At 35.9% G+C, this 27,916-nt stretch overlaps 1 protein-coding gene across 1 annotated transcript; it reads left to right on the top strand.

Moving 5' to 3' along the window:
• Positions 1 to 2,178: 2,178 nt before the first annotated feature.
• Positions 2,179 to 27,751, top strand: LOC127873361 (transcription factor AP-2-epsilon-like). The gene is made up of 7 exons (XM_052417209.1): positions 2,179 to 2,816; positions 3,680 to 4,135; positions 10,061 to 10,115; positions 17,628 to 17,838; positions 23,423 to 23,541; positions 26,497 to 26,638; positions 26,961 to 27,751. The coding sequence occupies exons 1-7, from the start codon at positions 2,589 to 2,591 to the stop codon at positions 27,217 to 27,219; spliced, it is 1,470 nt and encodes a 489-aa protein (XP_052273169.1). The 5' UTR covers positions 2,179 to 2,588; the 3' UTR covers positions 27,220 to 27,751.
• Positions 27,752 to 27,916: the final 165 nt, after the last annotated feature.

Genomic DNA, 27,916 nt, shown 5'->3' with positions numbered 1-27,916 from the left:
ATTGGGTGTCTTAAAACACTCGAAACTTTGTAATTAAACTCTCATGCGGATGGCCTCAGTTACAGAAAAGTTCAGTGGTGTGTGGTTTTGTGGCATTAAATGCAACATGCCCAGACAAATGCGTTCTCACAGTTCGTGAAATTCTATGTCGTTGCTGCATTGAGAAGTTGTAGTTTGCGGTGGTATAGGCTTTAAATAGCATGCGAGAATATAATTATTATTCATTAAGATAGAAACTTAAGTTTTGAAAACGTCGTCAATTCATATAAATAAAGACCACCACAATCATCATCATCATCGTCGTCATCTTCGTCGGCGTCGGAATCATCATCGTCATCATATAAATTATCATCATCGTTAAATAACAACACAAAGCTCGTCTAGTATAGCAACGTTATATTGTTAAACGATTACATTTCTTATTTATTAATTCTTGCCTTTCCAAACATTTGGTTATTGCTATTTCTATAATTTGACCTAAGATATGAAAAGGTTAACATCATCAACTATCATCATCTGGCAACTGCAACGGTACTTCATGTTATATAAGATTAGAAAGATTCATAAAGATACAAATGAATTTATAAACGCAGAAATTTTCTAAAACGTGCATCTGAACATGAATATTATATAAGAAAGTTATTGTGTATACGTGTTCGATGACTTCAGTTTCTTCCTTGTTGCACGTACATATGAGTTATAACTATGAATACCTCGTCAGGTAAAACTTTGGTTATGGTTTTGATAATAACCACATAGCAGTTTACCTGTAATGTAGGCATATAGTTATGGCAATGTAAGTCAGTTGTAGTTGTAGACAGTCATGTCATGAATATCTGTCTTGTTAATTAGATTAATATAAAGTCACAAAAGGATTACTCCAATGTTTAATAAAAATGTTTACTTTTGATATAAAACACCCGAAACGGAAGGCTTTGATTTTATTTGCACAGGGGCTAATAAATTCTCAATCTGATCTCATTGCATTGTACTAGGAGCTTAAACGCTTTCACATTTATCCTTTTATGGTATAATCTCGTGGGCGACACACAATGCGCGCTTTTGTAATGTAATTTGTAGATGTATTGTTCAGATATCAGGAATTTCGGAGCATATTTTGTCTTTTGAATTGCGTGCTATTTTCTTCTTAGCACCTAACGTATAATCGCCGAGTCGTTAAATTAGCGCTTTCCTGTTACATTTCTTTAACTGTTTTGAATTCCGGCGGCCAATTTTTGTTATGGGAATTTGTATCCTATCATAAAACCAGTGTGTCGGCTAGAAATTGTCGCCAGATACATGTTTTAATGTTATTATCCTTTGTATGCCGACCTATACATTATGTTATTAGCTATCATATACGAAAAGCAATATCAGCTACCAATGTGTTCTGTTCCCTTTTCATAGAAGTTGCCTGACAACATTTTTATATCGACCCTGTGAATTTGGCTATTTGCATGGCAAATACATTTACGCTAACGGTGTACGGTAGTGTTACGTTGTTTTTCGAAAAAAAAATGCACCTAAAATAGTGCGATTAATGTTTGTATTAAACGAGTTTTATTCATAATAGGGTCTACAGTAAATGGAATAATAGATTAGTGTAATGGGATTTTGTATGAGTCTCGCTTCAAGTAGCATCGCAATCAAGACTGTATCCTTTTGCTATACAAGTTCACACAATCATAGCGACTGATATAAGTTCTAAGAATACCAAACTTATATATAGTATACCAAATAAAACATATAATAACAAACAAACTATTGTCAAGTTTCTTTCTTCTTTATTCATATAACACATTACTATATGTAGTATAGTGTATATTTATAGTATATGTAATAAAAGACATGTAAATACCCGAAACGAGCTAAACAGATAGTGTTCTAGCAGTATGACAAGTGGCTCTTCGCCGTAAATGAATACAAATGAATAGTAATCAATAAGAATGCATATCAAAAAGTACCTCGCGTTTCATTTTTTTGTTCACATCTTTTGCTCAATTATTTGAGTAATACTCATTCAGTTAACTCCGTTAACCGTTAACCACCAATCCACATCGTTACGCATCGACAACCGCCGCGCTGGAATGGCAAATGTCGCCAACCAATGCGACAAATCCTCGCATTCACCGATGCGTTACACTCCGCCCCATTTAGTCAGAAATAGAACATCGCTCGGGGTTGTGTACAATCTGACATATAGCTTCTGGCGATTTAACATCAGTGTCTATAGTTTTTTAAGGATTTTTTGTTATGGATTTATACACTAAATAAACCGTTCTTGTTGTTTTTGATTGAGTGACAGATATATAACATATAGCGGAAATACATGGTGTTCATATTGTAATATTTTGATGCAATACGAATCTAATTAACAAGGTTACTTATCAATCGGAAATAATAATCTTTGAATGCATTCAGCGTTGCAATGACAGTGGTTGTTTACAGTAAAACAATGGATTTGAACCTTACGAAAAGCAACTGGAATTGAGACCTGTGTAAACAATAACGGAAACGCGAGGTGATTGGTAGATTTAAGTGGGCTAGGTTCCACCCTCAGGCAGTAGCAACATACCCCGGAAATCGATATGTCAACGGAGTTAAGCCCAAGCGTTTGCTCCAGTCCGCTTGATTCGATACATTCTGTGGACGTGGATGAAAATGTGGGCCTAGAAAACGGGGTTGTCAGAACTGGATCAGGGGTACTCACGGAACTGGATCGAGTTTCTCCAAGCTTTTACTTAAAACGCGAAAACATGCCGACGGCGTACGGTTATGTAGATCAGAATGGTAACACGACGGAACCGAATAATGAGGTGAATAATTTGTATAGTTAGTTGCAATATATAATCTGTGCAAAATTCAGGCATCCTATGATCATAACGATATAATGAGTTGAGTTTAAGTAGTTATATTATAAGGTGCTGGCGATGGTGATGGTGGTTGTGGTGACGGAAGCGGTTTTTTAGAATTGATGGTTGTAAAAGTAGTCTTTTTTTAAATAATATTTTGTATTTGTGTAATTAATATTTTCTTATTGCATTAACAGTTAAGAGGGAAAATTAAATTTATTGCAATTTACTGCAAATCTATTCGACCATTTTACATGTTATATATTGAATTCATTATCATTTAATAATGTATTTAATAACTAAAATAAATATACAGAGGCTATAAGAAATTCTTGAAAAAGCAAACAGAAAGAGCTTTTTTTAATGTTATTATACTCAGTGGCATTTCTTATTGAGAAATAAAGTTAAAACCCCGCCACAGGGCAGAGTAGAAAAGTTGGTTGACGAGAGGGAAACTCGTCGGCTCTCATATTGCCGTGGGGTACTATTCTCTCCACTTTATCAGGCCAAGTTTTATAATAAAGAACAGTTGTACGTCAGACTTGGGAGCGTTTTGTTTAAGTAAAACGTATGTAGTTCACGAAAACAATATTCGTTTTGTGTGTTGTTGTTTTTATTCCAGAGGATTTGTTTTGTGGCGATGTTGTTGTTTTTAATAACGGGTTCGTGCTTGGTATTTGTTATGTGTTTTTCGTGCTAAAATTAATATGTGTGTATTAATAATTATGTTATTTACAAATCGTAATAAGTATAAGCTTATGACTATAATGTATAAATAATGCCACCAGACGGTTTTGATTCAAAGTTGGATTGCAGTGTAATTCTAGGAACGTCGAGATGTGTTGGGCTCGCACGGGGGACTCGGCCAGCTCGTGGCATCGGTGTCCAGCGCGGGGTCGTTTCCGCCGGCGCCGCGCCTCTCCCACACGCCCACGTCCGACTTTCAGCCTCCCTATTTCCCGCCGCCATACAATCCGATCTCGCAGCAGACGATGGACTTCCACCACCACGTGAACGACCCGTACTCGCATCTCGGCGGCTTCCAGGCGCCGCAACAACACTACCACCAGCTGCAGGAACGGAACGTGCTCCGGCATCGTGATGACCTTCACAACATGAGCGGCGGCGGTCTACAGCCGCACGACCGGAACCGTAACGATTACGGCGGCATGGGGCGCGCCGACTTGTTGGTTCCCCGCGCGCCATTGTCCATCGGCTACGGGGAGTCGGATCCGAGTATGTTGTCCTTGCACGCCGGAAACATGATGGACGACAGTGGGCAGGTAGGATAATATTTAGCTTTGATTTTTGAAATTTGCGTACATGTTGTTTGATTTATTTTCCAGTGTTACGCAAATTAATTCATAATTGAATATTGTTTAGTTTTTAAATTTTGTTTTCGGTTTTCTGTTCGCTATCTATTATGCTGACATTTTAAATGTGTTTACACTTTCTTTAAGAACAGATACGCAACAGCTCGTTTAACTCATATGTTATATCTGCAAAAAAATTATTATTTAATGCTGTACCTGCATAAAAAGTGTTTAAATAACTCATAAATTACGAATATACGTCTAAATGTCAGATTGTATCCCTATGTTTTATCAAATCTGACATCCTTGTAAACAGGTATATAACAATAATACTACACATTTGTAAAAGCCGGATCTCTGTTAATTGTAAATCCCAATAGTAATGACCTAAATCCCCCAAATCGTATTCCCAGTGTACAATGAAGCGCCGGTCAGTTTGCTTAAATACCAGTTTTCCATTGATACTGGCTGAATTTTATTTCTCAACAATAACTGTATAATCAAAATTGCAAGTATGGTTTTGGGTTCGGTAATTCGTGTTTATAGAATTATTTAGATGTGCTCCATCGCGCAAGTTAAATCCGTTGCGTGTGTTTTCGAAGTAATAAATATCGACATACACACGTTTTAAGCGTAAATAATACAGGTTATGCTGGCAATAACATGAAACCGTTTTCATGTTTAAAATAAAAAGAATGCAAAAACATTTAAGATGCTTTAATGTAAATAATAATAAGTTGCACCAAAATAAAACTAGTTTACTATGGATAATAAATGATAACATAAATGGTTGTATGAAGTGTGTTTTTTAGTTACATTAATTGTATGACTTATCATGCGAACAAAAATATAGCAATGGAAAGAAATGTTTCAAAATGAAAATGTTTTTATATAATAGATGCTGCATATCTGAGGAAGCTTTCTAACAATGAATGCATAAAGATTATTTTTTATAGAAAATGTTAGCACACGCATCTTTATGTTAGTAAACACGACGATAGCACTTAATTTAAATAGTATATATTTATATACATTTAAAATAAACATTATTTTTGTTGTTTTCTCATTTATACTTTTTAACACACGCATAATCAATTAATGACATTGTTTTGCTTTATCATTTACACATAATTCAACAAAGATACTTTTTTGTTTCGGGTACACAAACATTGTCAACAGAATTTATATACAACAACAACAACAACAACATTTATTCAGCAATAAAGCGTACAATGAAGCTTCTCATCTACAAATGTGAATATAAATATACTTCTGTCTATACACCATGTACACACTACACAATACATTTTCCATCGCTGATCAGTTATTGTCTTCGGTGTTAAGTATGGAGTTCTAGTACAAAACCTATAAACAAACTTAATGGTAAGATTCCCATTAAGTTTTTTTGTTGGACAATTATTTTAATCCGGATTTCAACCTTTTTGGAAAAACCAATCCCCGCCACACACACACACACCACACACACACACACACACACAAAACGCTGACCAATTTTATTATATACTTACAGTTGTACGGTATGTGATTTATAAGGATTTTAAACGGGTGAGCTTTATACGGCCAGGTTAGTGGGCTTTTTCCAAAATCTGTCCCTGTCCGGAGTCGGTATTATATTTTGATACCCCACCGTGTCTCATAAAACGTATTTACCACAAAAACGTACAATACTTTCACAAATAGTCGAAATTTAAATTGAGTAGTTCAAATCAATTCATAAATATCCATTTTACGAATTTACTCATATTGAAACGATACTCACTACTAGGTCACGTTCTTTAAATCTAAAAAAAATAAGTATAGAGACTGTAAACATAATTGTACGCATTCGTAAACATAACAAAACGTAACACCGATCGCACAACGACATGCTTCGTGGCTCTTACTACTTACGACAAAACCGACAAATTCACCCTCGGGATATGATATAATATGCATTTTAAGTATTCGCAGTACAATGAACGAACTGAATGACTGTACCCGCAGGCACTGCTTTTAAGTGTGAAAATAGTGGGAGTAAAATGGGTTGACCTTCAGCGTGTTCATTCATAGAAAACGCATGTACTTTATTGCAATGAGATAAATAATATTGAATAAATGTCGACCTAGTTGTGGTTCGTATGTTTTTTAGAAATGTGAAAAGTAATTTTTGATTATTATAACAACGCATATATTTATTTTATTTTATTTTAATTTTGTTTCATTCACATTTTTATTTATTTTTTCATTCATTTTTTTTCCATTCATTTTTCATTCATTGCCAATCTTTGGTTAATAATGATTTCTTTTTTTTTCATTTTTTGTATGAATTTTGTTTCCGATACATTTTTTTCAGCGAAAACGCAAACAAGACATTCAGCTGACCTTTGCAAACTTTCGTAAATGAGTTCATTAATGCTATATCCCGAATCAAAGGGAACTTTGAAAGTGTTGGTATTGAAATTATTCATTTCGTTTTAAACACTTTGTTTGTGAAATGAAAATTTTAATGAAAATCGTTATCATTTAAAACACTAATCCATCTGTAACCCGTAAAATCTGCCACCCTACCGTACCTAAATTATAGTGATTAACCGGGCGATAGGCTGCACTCTACCCTTTGAATTCTAACGACAACTGCCCCCTCTAAGACCCCCACCCTGCGTTGGCGATTTGGATGAAAACTATAATGAAGAAACCCGACCTGAGTTCACAAATTACGGACCTCTAACAAGGCATATGGGTGTTTCTCTTGGCCTGAAAGTAACAGGTTCTTTCATAAAATCATCGGCTGTTTCACTGGTCATTTAACTCGTTTTAGGGCGTTCCAAAATATTCTCCTTTAAAAAGAAGAAATCATTTACATTAAAACAAAGTATTTATGTAACTGAATTCATTTGCTACATTCTCAATTGCGGTTTCGTGTACATACTTTGAATTATGTAAGTATCGTATCCACGAGCGCACTCGTTGAGAAATAAGTTCAATTTCCGATGAAAACTTTACAGGCTGACGCAGGACTGAATTTAGAACGTACTTGTCCTCACGATATGTTTCAAATTGAAATAAAGCTGAGCAATAACGTTTTGCGAACGATTAATATTCAACCATTACAATATAAATATTAATGCGAACTTACAAATTAATTAACTATATAGTGACGTCGAACGCCATAGTTATACTTAAAGTCAGAAAGTGCCATCGATATGTCTTGGATGATGAATGATAAATCATTCCTGTTTTCACGGTATCATAAACGTAAACATTTACTCACAACTCGACGAAATACATGTGGTATGAACAAACCAAACACAATCAATATTATCACTTTTTCTTAAAGCTGAATCAGTTAATATCATCGAAACTACAACTGTTAAAGTTGTACAACGCGGTTGATGGTAGCTATATCCCTCCATTCCTCTCCCATTTAAGATCTCGATTTATTGTACCCGTACAACTTTGTATCACCTTAAAACCCGCCATAAACCTCCGTGATGATTACCGCAGCTTTACTACTGATGGTGGCTTACTCACCCATTGAAATTAAATGTTCATAATTGAGACGTTCAAAAGGTCATTAAATTTTTACACATTCGTTAAACCTAAATTCGCGAGGGATATATGTGTGGATGATTATGATTTCATAAATCGTCATGAAAGTAACTCGACTATTCAGGATCTTGTAGCTTTTAAATGTCACTTGATATCATTAATGGTAAAGTATATTGCGAACTGAATGCGTAGGGAGTCTCTTCGCGTCTATTATCGACAAAATCGTAAAATTAGTTAATAATGCTCATTTCCTTCAAGTCGTCAGAAGAACATGATGTTTGTTTTGATAACCGCCTGCCCTTTGTATGCTTAAAGAACCCATTTTCATTGGACGGAACTTTGCTGTCGATAGTTTTTATTAGTTCCTTTTTTGCCACAGCATGTTCGAACCGTTTTCATTGATTTAATTATCGTTAATTGAAATGCCTTTGAAATAATTATCGCGACACAAATTCTGGTTACTTCTTGTAGACGAAATAAGCCTCGGGCGAATTTTGCGCCTTGGCGAAACCTCGACATTCCTTCCTGTCTTCAATGGAGGTTATGATTTTAGATTTTCTTAGAATATGGGAAATGTAGTTTTTGCTGCGAGCAACAATTCGACACCTTTGTAAATTACGTCAATTACTGGGCACTATTAATTGTCGTAGTTATCATGTTTAATTAATACCAATGACCGACCTCTGTATGACCGATATATCGGAATACTTCTTTGCCAGTGTGTTGGTAGCATTTTGAATGCATATATGAATTGTTCAGAGTACATGGCAAACATAATATATGACACAGCGTTTCATTAAAACACGTATGTTTACTGGAACAGTGGTATAGACTGAGCAAGTTATTTATTAAATAGCATTAGTAAAACAAAAGACACACACAGTCGAGAACGCAATCTTTAGCTTAAATCAATTTATTTTAGGGTCGTAAAGAAATGGAAAAAAACAGCAACAACAAGTTTTGTATGTTCAAGACGTATTGATCCTTTATTTCAATGCACTTTTTAGATGTTTAATTAATTTATTAAAGTAATCTGAACAAAACGCATCGTGCAATGCCGACAATTGCGTTTGTTCAGGTTAATTCAGAGACGCATTAAATCGGTGACATCAAAACATCAGTTCACGCTTTCACATTCAGTCATTTAACGTACGCCGAGATGGATTGTCGCCTAGCTGCTCATGACATAAACTACGTCGTTACCATAGCGACCACAGCCATGTACACATTCTTGACGTTCGCACATGTTTGACGTTCCAAATCAGTGAGCAAGCACGCCGTTGAAATCACGCTGTCGACGTTGAGCGTAAATTTAACGTTCAGCGTTCTTTGTGTGCCTCAAACTGCAACGTTTGAATTGATCACGTGACAAGCATTTTATGAGGCGAAATTATGGATGGCTGCTCTGTTAATAGCGTGTTGTCCCGTTTCATTAACATGATTGACGACGAGATGATTATTAAAATGTATTAAACGTTTCATTACTGGCTTTTGCACGTGGCGAGACAAAGCATGTCTTTAATATTTGCAATGACTGCAATATATGATTGAACATGTAGTGTTTGAAAACTCAAATTAATATGTTGGATTTGCGTATGCTTTATGTATGTTTTGAAAATGTGACTTGAAATCCATCATATTAAAGTTGTAAATAGACATGAACTCATTGAAAAAAAACAAAAACCCAATTATATATTGGCAAGAACAACAAATTATAAATCTTATTTTCAATCTAAATATACCCGGGTTCTATTATTTCATTTAACGAGGTATGGTCACGTCATATTATTGATGTATACATTCAAGACTTAAATAATTATGTATAAATATCCTAACACTACAGTATGGAATTGTACACAAACGTGGTTCATGCTGTCAAACAAAAGCAGAAAGATGATATATAATATACATACATGTATACCCTCTAAAAATAGTTATTCCATGAAAACTGTTAACAAGCATAATGTCATGCGTAAATATATTATTTATCGGGAGAGGGCTCCAATAAGGTTCGCCTTTCAGCCCAATCCTATGTGAATGTCATGTAACTTGTGAATATGTTACTCTGTCGTAATAAATAAGTCAACAGATCCGGTTAACTTTTTCCTAAAACAAGTAACCGGTTAACTAATTGTTTCGGTAGTTTAGCCGGTTAACTGGTTAACCTGTTGCATCCGTATTAAAAACACATAGATATACATATGACCTAACAAGCTTTTACATTAATTATCTTAGACACATATCAAGAACCGAACATGCATTTACTTCCACAGCATGTGATCATAATCAAAACTATATATTTTTTAGTTAATAAATACCTTGTTTTTATTTCAATTATCGTTTCAGAGTATGGACGATTCAGGCGGGTATATGGACCAGAATCAGTCTGTCATCAGAAAAGGTAGGGATATACCAGCTAATACGTTTAATTGAGCTCTCTACTTTGCGTATACGTACATTTAAACTAAATGTACTGTCGTTTGGTATTTGACGTTCATACCACTTAGTCGTCATGCTTTTCAGAAGATGTGAAATCCCTTGTTAATCACGTCTATCAAGTGATATGCCTAATGAGCAACCAATTCGAGTGTCCTTTGAACTTTATTGGTATAAACCCTGTTTGAACTTGGGTTGTACATATACATGAGTAATAATAATCATAACAGTTAACTCTATCCATAGAAGTCGACCGATAAGGTAGAAACAATTTTGTATTTTGAACATTTAAGATGCATAGGTCATTACTGTAAACGCATTTCAGTTGCAAAAAGCAAAACGTAACTATATATAAATGGCAGGGGCAACATTTAGTAAATAAACAATGTCTTATATTTTGTTGAAAAAATAAAATAAAAATACAACAACAGCAAACAAATTGTCGTTAAATACATACTAGTATTCCAATTCAAATGTCGTTCATTCACACACACTAACAATTAAATCCAAAATAAGTAACCGTAGTCAGTATAAACACGCATTTAGATTTTTTTCTTCATTACATAGTTCATTATGTAGTTTCAGATTATCCATTAACATTGACCATGTTTTTCTTTCCAAAATTTATTTTGCAAATCATATAGCATTTTCATTCCATGTTTAGCCACTTTCACTAACTGAACAGAAGACTAGAAATGAACAATCACAATAATGGTTTGTTTTTATAAAGATGATGCGAAAAGAGCCGGGAGCAGAATGTTAACAATATACATTTGCCTCAAGGAACGAAAATCATCGTTATGTTTTATACCAAAACATGATATTCAGAGCAGATCAGACCAAAACATTGCCTGAAGACATGTGTGTGCGCTACGTGTATGAAAACATCTGATCAAAGGCAACCGTTATTTGCTGCATAAAGTTGAGTTGAAATGTTACTCCCAGTAGTTTGGATTACCGTAAATAGTTGACGTGAGTTCAGTCTAAGACGCTTCGAAAAACAGACAGCACAGTCTTGATTAAGCGATGTGTGCCATAATAATGTTGCACATATATATTTGTTGCAATCACTTCTATGCTGTTAGAATAATTTCTAAGCGGTAACAAAACAGAAAAAGATGTACGCAACGACGGATGGTGATATGCAACCTCCGAGGAGTGTTTTTCAAGCGCAATCGGTCCGCAGTCGACAATATCCTCTAAGCCAAGTCATGCGAGGGTCAGTCTTGTGTCATGTGCGGTCAGCAAGGCTCAAGACCAGCTGGCGCAATTCGGTCTGGAGTCTTGTCGACGATACAAAAACCTTAACTTCTCGCATGGCACGTGAAACCTTGTTATAAACTGTCAAAGATCTAGGGCGGGACATCTATGACTCTCGTATAACGACATGTAGCTCGGGACAGTTAGTGTTTTATGTAATGGTTGTAGTAAAAAGTGTATCGTTTGATGTTTTCGTGTTCTTACTTTCCGGTTTTGACAGCAAACAAGTTATGTGCCCCATTGAATGTGTCCTTTGTTTAAAGGAAATGGAAAGTCGCGGCGATGGCTCGTGATGTAGGACACGTGAGCCTCGTTCTAAGGAAACGGGTGTAGGATATGTTATTGTAGTAGCACACATTCCATGCGTAGACTTTTTTGCTGTAAAAGGGACCTTTTCACAGATTTCGGCATGTATTAAAGTTTGTCAGTTAATGCTTTATATTCATAAATGTAAACATTGGATATAAAAAGATCCAGTAAGAAACAATATTAAAATCAAAGAAAGAAAAAAGTAACCATCAACTGGGCTCGAACCACTGACCCCTGGAGTAAAAGTCTAACGTGTAGACCACTCGGCCATCCGTGCTCATACTATGAGTGATGTATTTTATACTTTATGTAAGCAATCCTCGTGGTGTCACAAAATGTAACGACAACAACAGAACTCTCCAAATTATTCAATCGTTTCGCGTTGCAACGCTTTATAATTTTCAGGTTTTTAAATCGTCAGAAGATGCATATAATGGATATTTTAGAGCATGGTAAATGCTCAGTATTACTGTTTCCTCACAAATATCATAAATACAACGAAAAGTTGCGAATCTGAAACATTTTTTTTCAATTTTGTCAATTAACCAAAACGTGAAAAGACCCCTTTAAGCGTTCTTGTCATACGGCGTGGTAGATAGAGTGATTTCGGTAAAGCGTTCTTGTCATACGGCGTGGTAGATAGAGTGGTTTCGGTAAATCGCTCTTGCCATACGACGTTGTAGAAAGAGTGATTTCGGTAAAGCGTTATTGTCATACGACGTGGTAGATAGAGTGATTTTGGTAAAGCGTTTTTGTCATACGACGTGGTAGATAGAGTGATTTGGGTTAAGCGTTCTTGTCATGCGGTGTGATAGATAGAAAGATTTCGGTAACGCGTTCTTGTGATACGGCGTGGTAGATACTATAGTGATTTTGGTAAAGCGTGTTTGGTAAAGCGTTCTTGTCATAGGCGTGGTAGATAGAGTGATTTCGGTAAAGCGTTCTTGCCGTACGGCGTGGTAGATGCGGTTTTAAAAGCGTTCTTGCCGTACGACATGATTAAGTAGACGTTTTTGCTGCCTAGCGTTCATTGCCGAATGTTGAGGTAGAGTGATTTCGGGAAATGCATAAGCCCTAGCTGCTATTTTGGAGTAAGGGTACTTTTAGTTCACAATCTACAACTAAAAACACGACATTTGCTCTCGATGTTCGTCATTAAACTTTTATTCCAAAAGTGGTCGATATTAGTTATAGGTTTGGCAATGGATGTTTGGTTGAAATTGTTGAGTTTGGATGCACCTTCACTATCCGTATAATACTAGTAGACTCTTTCAGTTTAATTTAAGACACGTTGTCTTGTATTAAGCACAATTTGTTGTTGTCAGTCAAATATTGATTCAAACAGTAAGAGCTAAAATCAACAAAACAGGTTTTGATTTCTATCGTTTTATAATGCCAGTCCCCTCGACTTCGATAGCGGATTAATAATACAATATTATGTCCGCTTATCGCATCATGAAATATCAATCCTTTCTCGATTTTTGATTGCCGAAAAACTCGATTGTATTTACAAGAATGTTTCGTCGTGTTACACGTATCTTTGATCAGGTTCATTTCAAGCCGAAGAGAATTATACATTAACTGGATTATTTACCATTTCTGTTGACATTTGGAATTACTGTGCGGACATTTAACTAAAGAAGATCGGGAAAGTATTTTTTGAAACTTAGACACACAGAACAAATTTTAACAGGTGCGCAAAAATCGTATTAAAAATACATCTGTCAATATAATAGGGATTTTCGGGGGTTATTTCCTGTAGTTGATGGGGTCGAGATTCTAGCCACCTGGTCACTTATTTTGTGTTTAATGTTAAAACCCTTATTTGGGTCTAATGTTGGGGTACACATGGTTTGTGCAATAGGTTTTAAAGCATTTGCAAATGTTTTGTTTAATAATTTGTTAGTCTAAATGAACGTTTTGTGCAATAAAATTTAAAGTTTTTATAAATGCTGTGTGTTGTTTGTTTGTGCATTTTTGAATGAATGTTGTTGAAATGGGTATTTGTTTTGGTCACTGAGACCTTTTGGAACGGCTTTTCTATTGCTGTAAGACATTTCAGTAAATTATACCATATAATTTTCCTAGTTATGTCATGACAAATAGATAAAACATCCTGTCATTTTTATGTCCCCGAAGGGGGCCTATAGTGATCGGACTGTCCGTTCGTCCGTCTGTCCGTCCGTTCGTCCGTCTGTCCTTCACACTTTGCGTTTAGGTTTTGAAAAATGCTCATAACTTCTATGTCGCTTCAGATAGCAATTTCATATTTGGCATGCATGTGTATATGGACATTGCCTTTCCATACCCACACAAATTTTGATCCCTGTGACCTTGACTTTGAGCTTAGGGTCCGCGTTTAGGTTTCGAAATCTGCGTTTAAGTTTCGCAAAAAGCTCAGAACTTCTATCAAGCGTTTATAGGGGGCATAAGTCATCCTATGAAGACAGCTCTTGCTTTGTCCAAAATTACAGCCTCTTACAGGCTTTTTCCCAATTGCAAAAAGTAAAAAAGGCTGTTTCCTAATGGCAAAAAGTAACTTTTTCTCCCAAATATCTGATCACAATTTTTCCAAAAATATGACAAACTTTTTCAATAAATTCAATAGTTGGTTTATTGAGTGTATTATACAGCAATTTATTTCCCTAGCACTTCATAATATGCATTTTAGAAAGCAGTAAAACATACACTTATGAACAATTGGTATACTGTTATTTATAATCATATTAAAATGTTTATTTTTCTACAGTTTCTGGGTCTATCGTTCTTTTTTCCCAATAAAAAAGGCATAAGCTGTAAAATATAATGAAAAAAAAAATCACTGACGTCATAGTGATTCAGTGCTTCTTAATCTCAACTCCAATACGACAATTCTTCAGTATGAATATTCGTTATTATTATATAATTATATGTATTTATTTTGCCAACCGTATACATTATTGGACAGATATAAGGTTTTATTGTGTAATTTATATCATTAAACGGTGTCTGTGATAGTCAAGCAGACCAAATAACCGACTCATCCCTGGTGTACATCCAATCTCTGCGTTATTTTAACTGATTCTACTTATTAATTTAATAAATAATGCGCGATAACGACTCTCTGGTCAAACGCCTGCGTTCGAGTCGGGTATGATCGATTAGTCTCAGATGATGAGTATAATTCATGCACCCACAAAAGGCAAAAGTCCACTTAATATTGGTCGTAAATTTAATCAGTACTTTTAATTCCCACAAGCTGACATGCCAGTCGATTGTCGTTGAATTTTAATTTAAATATTACAGCAATATGACAAGAACCTTTGGAAACAGTTAATTTACTAATGGCTTTCCTACTTACAAACGTATTACTTGATATGTAAGTGTTTCAGTAATTGTAATTACGACGTAAGAACTCATTTAAAAGAGAACTAATTTACGGAAACATAGCAGCAACGACTGCGGGACTACGCCTGGAGCTACGTTGGCTGCATATGTCATAAGGCTTATTATTGCATGACGTGGCTAATAGTTCGTTCAAGCAAACACGGATGTTATTAAAATGTTATTTGTTTTGATTTTTACCGACCATTTTTTCATGTTAGTTTCTATATTTCATATTTTTGGCACCTTGTCGTCTTGTGACACTTGCATTTGTCTGATACTATCAGTGTTTTTTTCCACCATTTTGGGAATGGGGACTAAAATTGGGAAATTGGTGTTGTTGTTTTTTTCTAACAAAAGCTTCAACATTGGGAAAAAAGAAAGTTTTCAATACTATATTTTCAAAGGTTAATTGTAGGTCCCTTTTTGGAAAAAAATATATATCGGCCCGAATTAGAACGAAAAAAACCCACTGACTATTCTTGAAACACAGTTCTGTCGTAGTTTTTATCAAGAATCATTGTGTAACCAAACTGTCCGTGAGATAAATTATCGGATCTAAGAGCAACCCGTCATTACTCCTGGGTGACAATTCAAATCAAATGCTTTTTATAGATCAACAAAAAGTGAAGAACAAAAGAAATAACAATTCAGGTACTGGACGCATTAATCACATCATAGTGAATCTGCATAATTAGTTTTAACGGATTCAGGTGCCGACTTGATTGAATCAGAACGCTTGACTGCAATCGATTGCGAACCGCGGATTGTCCCGAGTTGTGATTTACCGATTCCCGTCTTCCATTATCCACGCGCGGTAATCGCATTGTCCCGAGTCCGTTCTTTCCTTATTTGCCCGATTTCGCTTGTTATTCTTCCCAAAAAATACATGTACTATAGCGGATACTAGAATTTTCCCATAATAATTTACAAACAATGATATGCGCTTGGCAAGAAGCGATGAGCTCGCCCTGCGCCTTCGTATTACCAGCAATTTGAAATGTAATGAGATCAAATTGGCAACTCCGTTTGAACACCACGGTCTGTCGACAGGAGCTGCACTTATTTCTGATAATTATTATCTTAAGACATTTGCGTTTAATTCGATCTGTCAGACTCACGCACGCTAGACAAACAGTTTTCTAATCGGTGCCAGAAGTGCGTCTTACGGAGTTGACACCGATTCTCAGATTCGCTGGAGAAAGCTAGTGCGCGAAAACCATTGGTCCTCGAATCCGAAATTGGAATCATTTTATAGCGAACCACGAATCTCCGTGGCGGTTTATTAACGTAACTCAATCTTTTGAATGGGGTTTGCAGAGCTTGTATTAATATCATTAGATTTGCTATTAATTGTATTGCTGATCATATTGCCATATCGGGACCCAACGGGAATTATGTTACCTCCTTGTTTCGATTGGAAGCGTAAGCCAACGATTCCTCTGTACAAGATTTGTTCTAAACAGAGTATTAAACGCATGGCGTCAAAATGAAATCCGCCGCTTCGCTTGTGTTAAAAGTGGCGTCCACCGAGACTGGTTAGATGAAACTGACCCTTATCGGGTTAAGCTGAAATGAGGCGATGTCATATGGTTTTCTTAAAATAGGTCAGTTTCGTCTGCTCCACGGCGTTTGTATTCATATGTGTGTGTGTGTGTGTGTTTGTTATACACGCTTGTATTGTTTAGTACATGTATTTTTTGTCTTATTGTTTGGTACTTGATTCCTTGCAATAAAAGACCACATACCTTGATATAAATAAAGAGACGTATGGTGTTATAACGATTCTCTGCTGCTATGGCAGGATGAGTTTCTGTTTATGTAAATTTGACAATAAGCATTCATTTTTATCCGAAGATGGGTTGTTGTTACCATTTAAATACGCTATCTGGTTCGATTGTTCTGCATTGTAAGAAATGTTTTATGTGTTTTCTTTCGCGCACCAAAAAAGTCCATAGTCTTAAACTAAAAATCCAGATTGAGAAAGAAATAGCCCTCAGAAATGACACATTACAAATCTTTGAACAAAAATGGAATCGGATAAAATTCTCATAATGTTTTGTCCACTTATATACATTTCACTCTAATGCTAGTTTATCTCTCTAAAATAGTTTTGTTTATTTTTTTTTAATTATTTTTTTTTCAATCTGACAAGACCATTGTGAATATACAACAAAACACACAAGCCCAGTATGCTTTCTTCCGCCTTTATACAACTCATCATTTTTCATAACTATTCCTCTGTTGTTCTTTTCTTTTCTCTCTAAAAAAATAAATACTCTATTAGCATATCTTGTATAACATGTCTGAACTTTATTGCTTTGTCCAAGCACTATGTTGTATGATCATATACATGTTTATATTGTATGTATGATATTGAATTTAAAAAAAAGAGATTAAAAAAAAACGCATTGGGTCGCTAAACAGGAGATGATATGTGTGTTATGTTTATCATAGGCTTAGTTAGCATACAGCAGAGTGGTTAAACGTGCAAAATGATGAATATTGTTTGCTTTTTATTTTAAAAATGAAACTACATTTTCAGGCATTCGCCCAAAATTAGAAAACGGCAAGCAGCTTATGATCACGTCGTCGTTGATCGGGAGTTCCCCTACAGACGTGTTCTGCTCGGTTCCCGGCAGACTCTCCCTCCTATCCTCCACGTCCAAGTACAAAGTGACGGTAGCGGAAGTGCAGCGGCGCCTGTCGCCACCGGAATGTCTCAACGCGTCCCTCCTCGGAGGAGTGCTTCGGAGGTAAATGCCATTTCACACTATTTCCTATAGATTCAAAATGTTACTATGGAAATGTGTTTTTTATAGATTGAATTCTCTTTTTTTCACATATTGTGGAATATTGTTAAAAAAAATGAGACGGCATTGGCTTACTGACGCTCTCTCTTGGCGATTAGTTCGCAATTGTGAATCATTTCTACTCGGTTTTGTAATAAGTTTATAATTTGAGGATATGTTCACTGTTCACTTTCCGATTGTAGATACTATGGTACTTTTGGAGATCAGGAAAAAAATCTTACTTTTGATGATCAGTCCTTACATTGAATAACTAAGTTTACTTTTAAACATAATGTTTAATTTTGGCGAATGGTTAATTTCTTACTTTTGGATACCATTGTACACCTGCGAACCTGCGAGATTGTTTAAGGTTGCCATAAGCATGTTTTCAGCTTGTGAATATTGTATACATTGAAACAGTTTAAAATTATAATGTCTAAAAAATGCTATTCTCATTTATTTTAACAGTTTTTTGTTGAAATAAAATATACATGTATGCAGGTCATTTGCAAAAAGAAAGCGTAGGTAGTATTCGCAGTCCGGTATTAGTTTTACAATAATGGCGTTCCCTTTTAGAGATAGAATTTGACCGGGTCAAATCTTGGCTAGAGTTACACCACCATCTCAATTCTTTGGTCAAATTAGAAGGTTCGTGTAAAATAATATAAAGCGACAAATTGAAGGCGAGTGTCGCCATTTAAATCGCAATGCAGGGTCACCGCCATGATGGTTTATCGTGTTTTAGTCGATATTTGTTCGGTATAACACAGTGTCCTTCTTGTCAAAATAAATATACTTTTATATGGTGTATTTTCAAAATCCTTTGACTTAGCACTCTTTTCATCACGAAACTACTATTTAATATCTGTGATCTGTGAATAAAAAGGGTTTCTTTATCCGCTGTTGCTTAGTTTTCAAACATGAACCTACATGGCCCTCAAACACATCTACGTGGCGCACCATTAATCTCTGTTTGAAATCTAAAACAGGGCCATGCTCTGTGAAAAAAGGGGTTTTATGCATGTGCGTAAAATGTCGTCCCAGATTAGCCTGTGCAGTCCGCACAGGCTAATCAGGGACGTCACTTTCCGCTTTTATGATATTTTCTGTTAAAAGGATGTCTCTCCGTAGAAACAAATCCATTTTAGGCGGAAAGTGTCGTCCCTGATTAGCCTGTGCGGACTGCACATGCTAATCTGGGACGACACTTTACGCACATGCATTGAATCCTTTTTTCACAGAGCACGGCTCAAATGAATGCCATAATAAAATTTACCACCAATCACTAGAAACTTGACGAACAAAATCGTCGCACGACGCCCGCATATTTTTGGACTCAACGACGCGACGATGTCTTAATGAAACGGCATATCTTGTTTGTAGCGAGTTTTTCAGAAGTTTAGAGGTGCAAATAGCACCTTCTCTGAAGTACCCTTGTCTCCGTGGGTGCTGAATTTGATACCTTTACACTTCTATCAGCGGTTAAAAGGACTTGAACCGACAAGGGCTATTGTCGGCTCTTTTACTGAACCTGATCCGTCGCAAATTATTTGCTCCCATTTCTTCCGCGAGTTTTTCAGGTTCGTTTAAGGAATGGCTTTTTTGCTTTCGTCGCGCTACCCCGCTTTGTCCTACCGTGACATGGGATCGCGTTTAATGTTTCAAAATAAGCTGCAAACGCAATATGACTTAACACCTATGATTGTACAATCAACATAAGAATTCGGCTTCCGTGATTTTCAAGGAGTTATCGGACTTAAGCAAAACAAGTATAGTACACTATTATTGTCCGTAAACTGCCTTTTCGCCTTAATGATTTATTTCGATTAAGGAACTTTAATGATTGTTGAAATCTTTGCGCACTTCGTATTTGTATTTTGTATTGTATTTTGTATTTGTTTGTTTTTTTGTATTTCGTGTATGGATTAAGTATGAAAAACGACTACCGGTAATCGAGTACCAAACATATATTTTGTTCTCCTTTTGAATAATGTTTTCCCTTTGGCTAGATCCTAAATCGATTATCCACTAATATAATCCGACAGATGCACAAGAAAACTTCCTGAAATATATCAGTTTTACCTTCGCGCTTCAAAAATTTAATTCACAGCGAAAATAGCTATTTAATACAAGCAATATTTAAAACGCATATTAATTTGTTATCATTAAGTGCTTTTATATTTTATGAACCTGTTTGAGAAATTATAGTTCATAATTGCGGGATGATTTAAAGATTTATCGCTGTTATTATTTATAGAAAAACATAACCTTCGAAACGCGTAACAAAAGTTATAACGCGAAAAGTTAAACACACACAGACATACACTAGCGTATGCTTTGAGCACCTGTCCGTTTCCGCGCGATCTTAATTCCGCATCTACGACACAATTAAAATAAGAGCTAATTAAACACATCAAAAGACGTGCTGCGACGTCATGGCGTTAAATGTGCACGAGGAATGTGTTTACGACGAGTGTGATGTGCTACGATTGCGCAATTGAGCGGTGTTAAGAAAACTTTTGTGTATGAAAAAATCTTAATCTTGTGGGGGTATTCACATATATGTTTTTCCAAAAGAAAACGTGATCGTTTAATAATGCATGAGACGCGTTTTACAATACATTGCTACTTTAGGTCATTGCAATCTCGCAATATTCCAGGATCGTTAACATTCAATATACTATCGTTACGACAATAGTATGTCTACTAAGACGCTATTATTAATCCCCACTCCACTTGCGAAAATTTCCCGCTAGGATTGCGTCGAATGGCTGTTTTGGGCCAATAAGCCATTCATGGGTGCAAAATTACACAATAAACAAATTCACGTCGATGTATATAAAGCTAACATGCCAAGTGACATTTTCGTCTTTTTCGCAATTACCTTATCGACAAAAAGTTGTTTTTCAGCAACTGCGTTCAACTGGGAGACCGATTTGTCCTGTGGAGTACCTATTGTATCGTGTTTCTTTTTGACAGTTTTGAAAGCGTCCAGTGGCCAATTTTCAAGCTTCCAGCGTCTTAAATGCACCAAACTGTTTGAGATCGTTGAACAAATGAACCCGTCCAATATTTGCGGTTGTTAAGATCGTCTTCAAGAGGTCGTTTGTTAAAACAAACATCGATTCTATTAATATGTTAATTTTTGGTGGATTTTTGATATTGTATCTTGTTTGGTTATGGGATAGCTCATGTCGCTTGAAGTAAAGACTCTTAATAACACGGGTAATGCGATAACTGAATGTGGCCATCAAAATAGTCCGTATAATATCAATGTTAATGCGTTTAACCTTTTCGGTTTTAGTTTAATTAATTTTATTCTTTTCGGTGGATTACACAGAAATGTCAGTGAATTAAAACGGAAAATTCACTGTTTCAAGCAGTGAACATTATCGATAATACTCACTGTTATTCTGTGAAATGACGTCGTTGTGATGACGTTGAGACGTCATAATTTCAGCAAACATGAAAAAGTAATCATATGTAAGCATAAAATAAATATAGGATCTGGCACGAGTTTTCATATCATACCATATTTTATTAAACTAGTTCAGGAATTTTGTTAGTAAGCGAGCATTTGGCTTACTAACGAATTTCCTGGACGAGTTTAATAAAATATGGTATGATATGACAAACGAGTGTCAGATCTTTTTTATCACATGCTTTTAAATGAGAAAATTTAATAAATATTTACGCAAACATAATGATAAATCCCGAATGTTGTTTACATTTCGTGACGTTGCAACGTCATTTCAGCAAAATAACAAAATGCAATCGGTCAATAAACGAAAACTAAGCCAATTAAAACGCTTAAAAATGTTTTATTACACATGTGTAATACAAAAAAATATGTAATGGTTGTATTACATGGGAAACAGGGTATAGCATGTGATAAAATAAAAATTATTGGATTGATTGGAATATCGATTTTAATTCACTCGCGATCAAAGAAAAAATATATTGTATATGATCACTCGTGAGTTAACGTCGCTATTCCTCCAAATCCAACAAATATCCTCCATATATTTAAACAAAATGAAGCACACATCAGTGCCAATATCAGCGAGAATTTTTTTTTATTTTACAGAATGTTAATAACTACAATTAACGTGCATTTATGTATGTACTTGTAATACAGTAATAAATTATGGACACACAGCATAATGAATAATAAACTGAACGTGTAAATGAAAGGATGTGTCTCAGTTATATTGTGCGCGTTTGAGCCACTCCAATGGTTTTAACCCATTTATGCCTAGTGGACTCTCTCATCCTTCTAATTTGGATCATTTTATTATTTTTTTTTAGGGATTTGTGGTATATTTATTTCAATATTAAGAATATTTCTTACAGAAATTCCTTTAAGCAAACATCGCAGACCATCTGGGTCTACGCTGTTTGCCAAGGCGTTTTTCTAGACGCTGGGCATAAATGGGTTAATCCGAATATACACTTAAAAACATATTTAAAAAAACGTTACAAACAACCAATCATAGCTGCATGCAAATAATAACCGTTTTACCATTGTGATTTTTAAAGGAATTTTAAATGAGTCAAATTTGCTTATATCTTTGTATAAGTTTATTTTCCAAAATGTAGTAGTCCACGTCTATTGTTGTAAACGCATGCATGTTTATCTGTCACCACAGATGTGTCCATTCGTGATACCAATTTAATTAGCGTAAGACATTCGCGTTAAGTGAATGATTCACAAAAAATGCTGAAACCTTTTATTGAAGCAACTCTCAAATGTTATATGTAATTTGTACATGGTTAAGATTCTTTTCCAATTAAATACAGAGCAGGTTGGACGTATAGAGTCAGGTTTCTGTTATCCCATCAATTTCTTTTCAATGAGAGCATTTGACATAATGGATTCCAAACGAATTACGTGGAGTGTTTCGCCTTTTCAAAAACTAGCACCTCATTTTTCTTTCCGACCTATACTTTGGTGCCCTGTAATTAATCGCTGGGGCGGGGCACAATTAGCATTTGCGCTTGCGCCGTCGCTAGGCCATTGTGACGCCGGGAACCGAATTGCGGACTTGTCGCCTCGTTTGCGTTTCTCCTGGCATACGTCATAGGGTCTATATTCACTATACTGTCAAGGATGAACAAAAAGCCTTTTAGAGGGGCGTTAAGGGAGCAAGATGGTGAACGCGTTTTCAAGATGCATTCGGAAGGATGTAATTGCATCGCCAAGATTTATGTATTTTGCCAAATTTGTAAATTGTTATTAAATCGACTCCAGCTTGCGTATTTCATGCAATGTTCATTATGAGGAAATAATTGATACATTCTATCCTTTATATTTGTGTTTCAACTCCAATGATAATTTGAAGATATTATCCCTCATAATTCATTGAAAAATAACTCAATAATTTGATTGACAAAATACCTTTCGTGCATTCGATTTGACCACGGTTGATCACCAGGAATGTAGACAATTAATATTTAATTAGCGCATATGCATTGGCCAATATGTCTTTCTAGAAGAAGCTTTACTCAATAGAATTACTTACATGTATATTATGTTTCTGTTTTTCAGGGCAAAGTCTAAAAATGGTGGGCGGTCTTTACGCGAGAAGCTGGACAAAATGGGAATGAACTTGCCCGCGGGTCGCCGCAAGGCTGCCAACGTTACATTACTCACATCTCTAGTCGAAGGTATGTTATTCAAATCATTTGAGTCGCGTTCTGGAAAAACGGGGATTAATGGATGGGCGAAAAGTTTCGTCCTAGATAAGCCTTCAAATCCGCACAGGCTTATTAGGAAGGACGCATTCCGCGTTTATGTTATTTTTCGCTGAAAGATAGTCTATTCTTCGCAAAAATCAAGTTTAGGCGGAAAGCGTCATCCCTGATTAGCCTGTGAGAACTGCCTGATCTCGGACGACATATTACGCACATGCATAAAGCCCCGTTTTATCAGAGCGCGGATCTTCTTTTTAACCAAACATGTTTCACGCACGAATGTGCACAATATGATATCATTCTTCGCATTTGATCTCACTAAGATCTCACCTTTTTTAACAGTTTTATGTATACTTCTCTGTTGTTTTTTAATTTAATTACAAGCATTTATAAATCCTCATACCCTAGTACATTAACATAAATTTAATTTAAAATAATTAAACGATGCTAGAAATACAGCAACACTGGCATTCAAACAACGTACTTTCTTACTTAAAAGAATTTAATTATATTAAAACAATCGATGGTAACCTTATTCGGACTTTTTTAGGGCTGAATATAGTGAATGTCATTTTCCAATGAATCAAGTCACCTTTTAGTTCATACACTGTTTGCCCTATTGTAGCAGATGTCAAAATACTTAATGCCACCTTTGTTTGATTTAGAATCATTAATTAAAGAAATAAAAGTGCATAACTAATAACAACTTAAGGCCACCGTGTTCAATCGAAACACTGGCAATTTTATTTATTACCTTCGCGATTTCGTTTCAATTCACACTTTTACGAGATTTAAATGCGATTTCAATGACGTAATCCTTTGTCATGCGCAGTAGGTCGTTTCGCGAACAAAATGGCAGATCTGTTAAGCGAACTGTCCACCTCTATTGACGGCGTAATGTAGAGTCTTGTACCAATTTGTGAGGTCCCCCTGATCGTGGTTAGTTTACGATTGACAAACTCTGCTATCTAAAATAAATAATGGCTTTTCTAACTTGTAATTTATTTCTAAATGAATCTCTATTTATCGGGCCGTACGAAATTTCAAGGTTTTGTAAGTTTGGCTTGAGTCCGACTTTGGTTACATAGTGACACATGAAAGGAGGCAGGTTAGGAGATGTTTATTTACTTTTCTAAACTGATTGAAATTGATTGTCTGTGCGGCACATAACAGGCGGCCACTGGAATGTTTTCTTAAATTTCTTAAGAATGAGAATATATACATGTATCGTTTGTTGTAATTAATCGCGTCAGCTGGTTAGTATGACAGAAAAACTCCTTTGTTGTGGGTCGCTGTGTCATATGGATGCGATGACGTCATCATTTTCACATGCCGAAACAAATTATCATGAGCAGCAAAAGCATTCCTAAGACTGCTATCATTAGTATCACCATCATCATTATTTAATCATCCTCGTCCTCATGATCCTCATCATCGTCATCGTCGACGTCTTAATTGTCATCATATGATTGACTCAATAATTTTCTTTTTGAAAGCAAGCCAGAAAACTTCACTGATGCAATACAACGTTATTTAAACAAATTTATTTACTGTGTTGCTTTTTAAAATTCCCGTGTCCAAGATTGCAATATACGTGACTACATGTAGTATTTACTCTCAGCGGCTTTTTATTATAGGTTGTCCCTTTACCGACATATATACATGTACCGGGTAGACGCAACTAGCATTCCAGGCAAATTATGTATCAGTCAGAAGCAAAGGTCTTGTAAAATCGTATACAAAAGTTATGAAAAGACAATTCAGGTAGCCAACACAGTGGCAATGTTTATGCACCTCTCACCTTTATAGTCTTTAGTATGGTGCTAAATGTATTGAAGCAACAATTGCGGCTTTTCATCTTTCGCTACAACCCTATCGTGTGCATTCCTACAACAAAGTCGATCAGATTTTCCAAAGAACTTGTTAAAGACCTTACATCGGAACGTCTTAATTTCTCACAATTTCGGTCGATTTTGATCTTAATTCGGGGATTTTTCTTACAACTCAAATAAAGTGTTGAGCGCTTTCATGATTGTGAACGATATGAACATTATCAGATTATCAGATTCATTATATTGCTCGAAAAAAGTAGTTTCGTCGTGGAATTAACTGCAAACAGTTGTTGTTAACGTAATATTCGAAGACCGCATGCACTATTTTCGTTAACATGTGCGCGATTCATTTTTTGTATCTCATGAAATTCGGATACATTTTTTCTTATGTTAAATTATCAATGGACTTGTTAACAGACTTGTTTATGTTAGTTCTCAGATTTTCATATTTTCGAAAATTATCATTAAATGAATTTAAATGTGAGTGAATTTAAATGTGAGTGATACTATTGTCACTTTATAAGTCCATTCACTTATCGCCTTCGCAATACCTAAAATGCACAAAGTAGAACTGCTGCAACTTTTTCACATTTAAACGAAAGAAACTAAATTGCCAAGACGCTAAGTTAAGCCCGATTGATTTGAACACTTGATATTATGTTGGCCCGATTTGATAATTGCGGAAAATGTTTGTACATTACCGTTTTAAGTGTTCATGCATAAGGGTTTCTTGGTAAAACATGTATGACCGTTTGTTTGAAGATTTACCCTTTCTGTCATAAAAAAGTATTGATAAAGCATCGTTCTAAAAAAACTGTGCTTGGTGCCCGTGCGTAAAGTGTGGTCCCAGATAAGCCTGCACAGTCCGCACAGGCTAATAAGGGACAACACTTTCCGCCTGGACTGGAATTTAGTTTAGAAGAGACCTCCTATAAACGAAACGTTTCATCAAAGCGGTAAGTGTCGTTCCTGATAAGCCTGTGCGCACTGCTAATGCCAATCTGGGACAACACCTCGCACACATGCATTACGACCAGTTTTCCCAGAACGTTGCTCAATAACGTACCAATACAGATTATTTTATACTTTGTTTCAGGCGAGTCAATCCGCTTGGCACGAGACTTTGGTTACCTGTGCGAGACGGAGTTTCCGGCCCGCCAGTGTGCCGAGTACAACACACGCCAATACGCTGACCCCGCCGACCAAATGACTCGCAAAAACATGATTCTTGCCACAAAGTACGTAATGGTGATCACACAAATTCTGCTGCTATGATTTATGTACAACGCTGCATCGATGTAGGCGCGCTGAGAGACTATTAGCTCATTCATATGTACACTGTTCAATGATTGATAAAAAAGTGCTACTAAGTAAAAAATCGACCATATACGTTTTCAGATAAATTTACTATGAAATCTGCGCATATTTTTTACCATGTAATTTTTAGTTTTTTGCACATTCTATGCTTTACAAAGTAGAGGATCGGCCACATACTCATTGCATACACACATGTTTGCCATATCGCATTTATTATAAACAAAAGTCTTCTTCAAATTTCAGGCAAATTCTAAAGGAGCTGATGGACTTGCTGAATCAAGACCGGTCGCCCCTCGGGAACACGAGACCTCAAATAATATTAGAGCCCAATATTCAGAGACACCTATCGCACTTTAGTTTGATCACGCACGGGTTTGGATCGCCGGCCGTGGTCGCCTCGCTTACATCTGTACAGAATTACCTGAATGAAATGCTAAAACTCATGGACAAAAGTTTTGTTCCCAACGGAATGGACCCTAAAAAGTCGGAAAAGGACGAATGACTGCGGCTGGTGCTGTAAAATTGTGTTCATGGTGCAATTCTACGCAAATTACTCGCGACTTCTTTTTTACCAGCAAACGGGTAAACTCGGTAAATTTGAAATATGTTCTGATTTGCGAAACGCTTTTGATGAGGTCAGTGTTGGCCAGGGTGCTGGTCAGAGTGTGCATTTGTGGTCGTTGTTGTTTGTTCGTTAACCCATGCAACACAACGTGTTAAACGAATTAATAGAAATAGTTTGTTAAATGCCATGGGTCAATTTAAGGGTTATTTGTAGACCGGAAGGCAATATATCATTTTGATATTTACGTGGCTCAGCAGCATCGCGAAAATAGGTGACTTTTCAAGTAAAAAAAACACCGGCTGATTGACTTTCCGATGATATGTGATGAGAGTCGCCATTAATGTAATCGATCGTTTAATCGATTAAACCTCAAAGCACGCGCAAATGTGACACCTGGGATGTCTAACATTCCACAAGAGTGAATCACAGGTGGTTAGCGTGTGGCTATGATATTAATTAGTGAAAACATCATTTTGAATGATAAATAATCATATTATAACGAAAAATTAACTTTTCTGAAAAAAAATATTTCACTATCAAATATATATATAACAAGGTATGCAACTCAAAATCAGCCCAAAACGGGGTGCATCGCTTTGAACAGCCATATCTTCATCAATTTTGCAGCGATTTT

The sequence above is a fragment of the Dreissena polymorpha genome, chromosome 3 (genome assembly GCF_020536995.1).
Source record: "Dreissena polymorpha isolate Duluth1 chromosome 3, UMN_Dpol_1.0, whole genome shotgun sequence".
NCBI classification, from domain to species: Eukaryota; Metazoa; Mollusca; class Bivalvia; order Myida; family Dreissenidae; genus Dreissena; species Dreissena polymorpha.
This window is presented reverse-complemented; position numbering and strand designations above follow the sequence as displayed.

Excerpts from the sequence above, each read along its gene's own strand:
- LOC127873361 (XM_052417209.1), top strand. The coding sequence starts at position 2,589 with ATGTCAACGGAGTTAAGCCCAAGCGTTTGCTCCAGTCCGCTTGATTCG. Across the intron at positions 2,817-3,679 it reads CGACGGAACCGAATAATGAG|GAACGTCGAGATGTGTTGGG; the intron begins GTGAATAATTTG and ends GTGTAATTCTAG. Across the intron at positions 23,542-26,496 it reads ACTCACATCTCTAGTCGAAG|GCGAGTCAATCCGCTTGGCA; the intron begins GTATGTTATTCA and ends ACTTTGTTTCAG.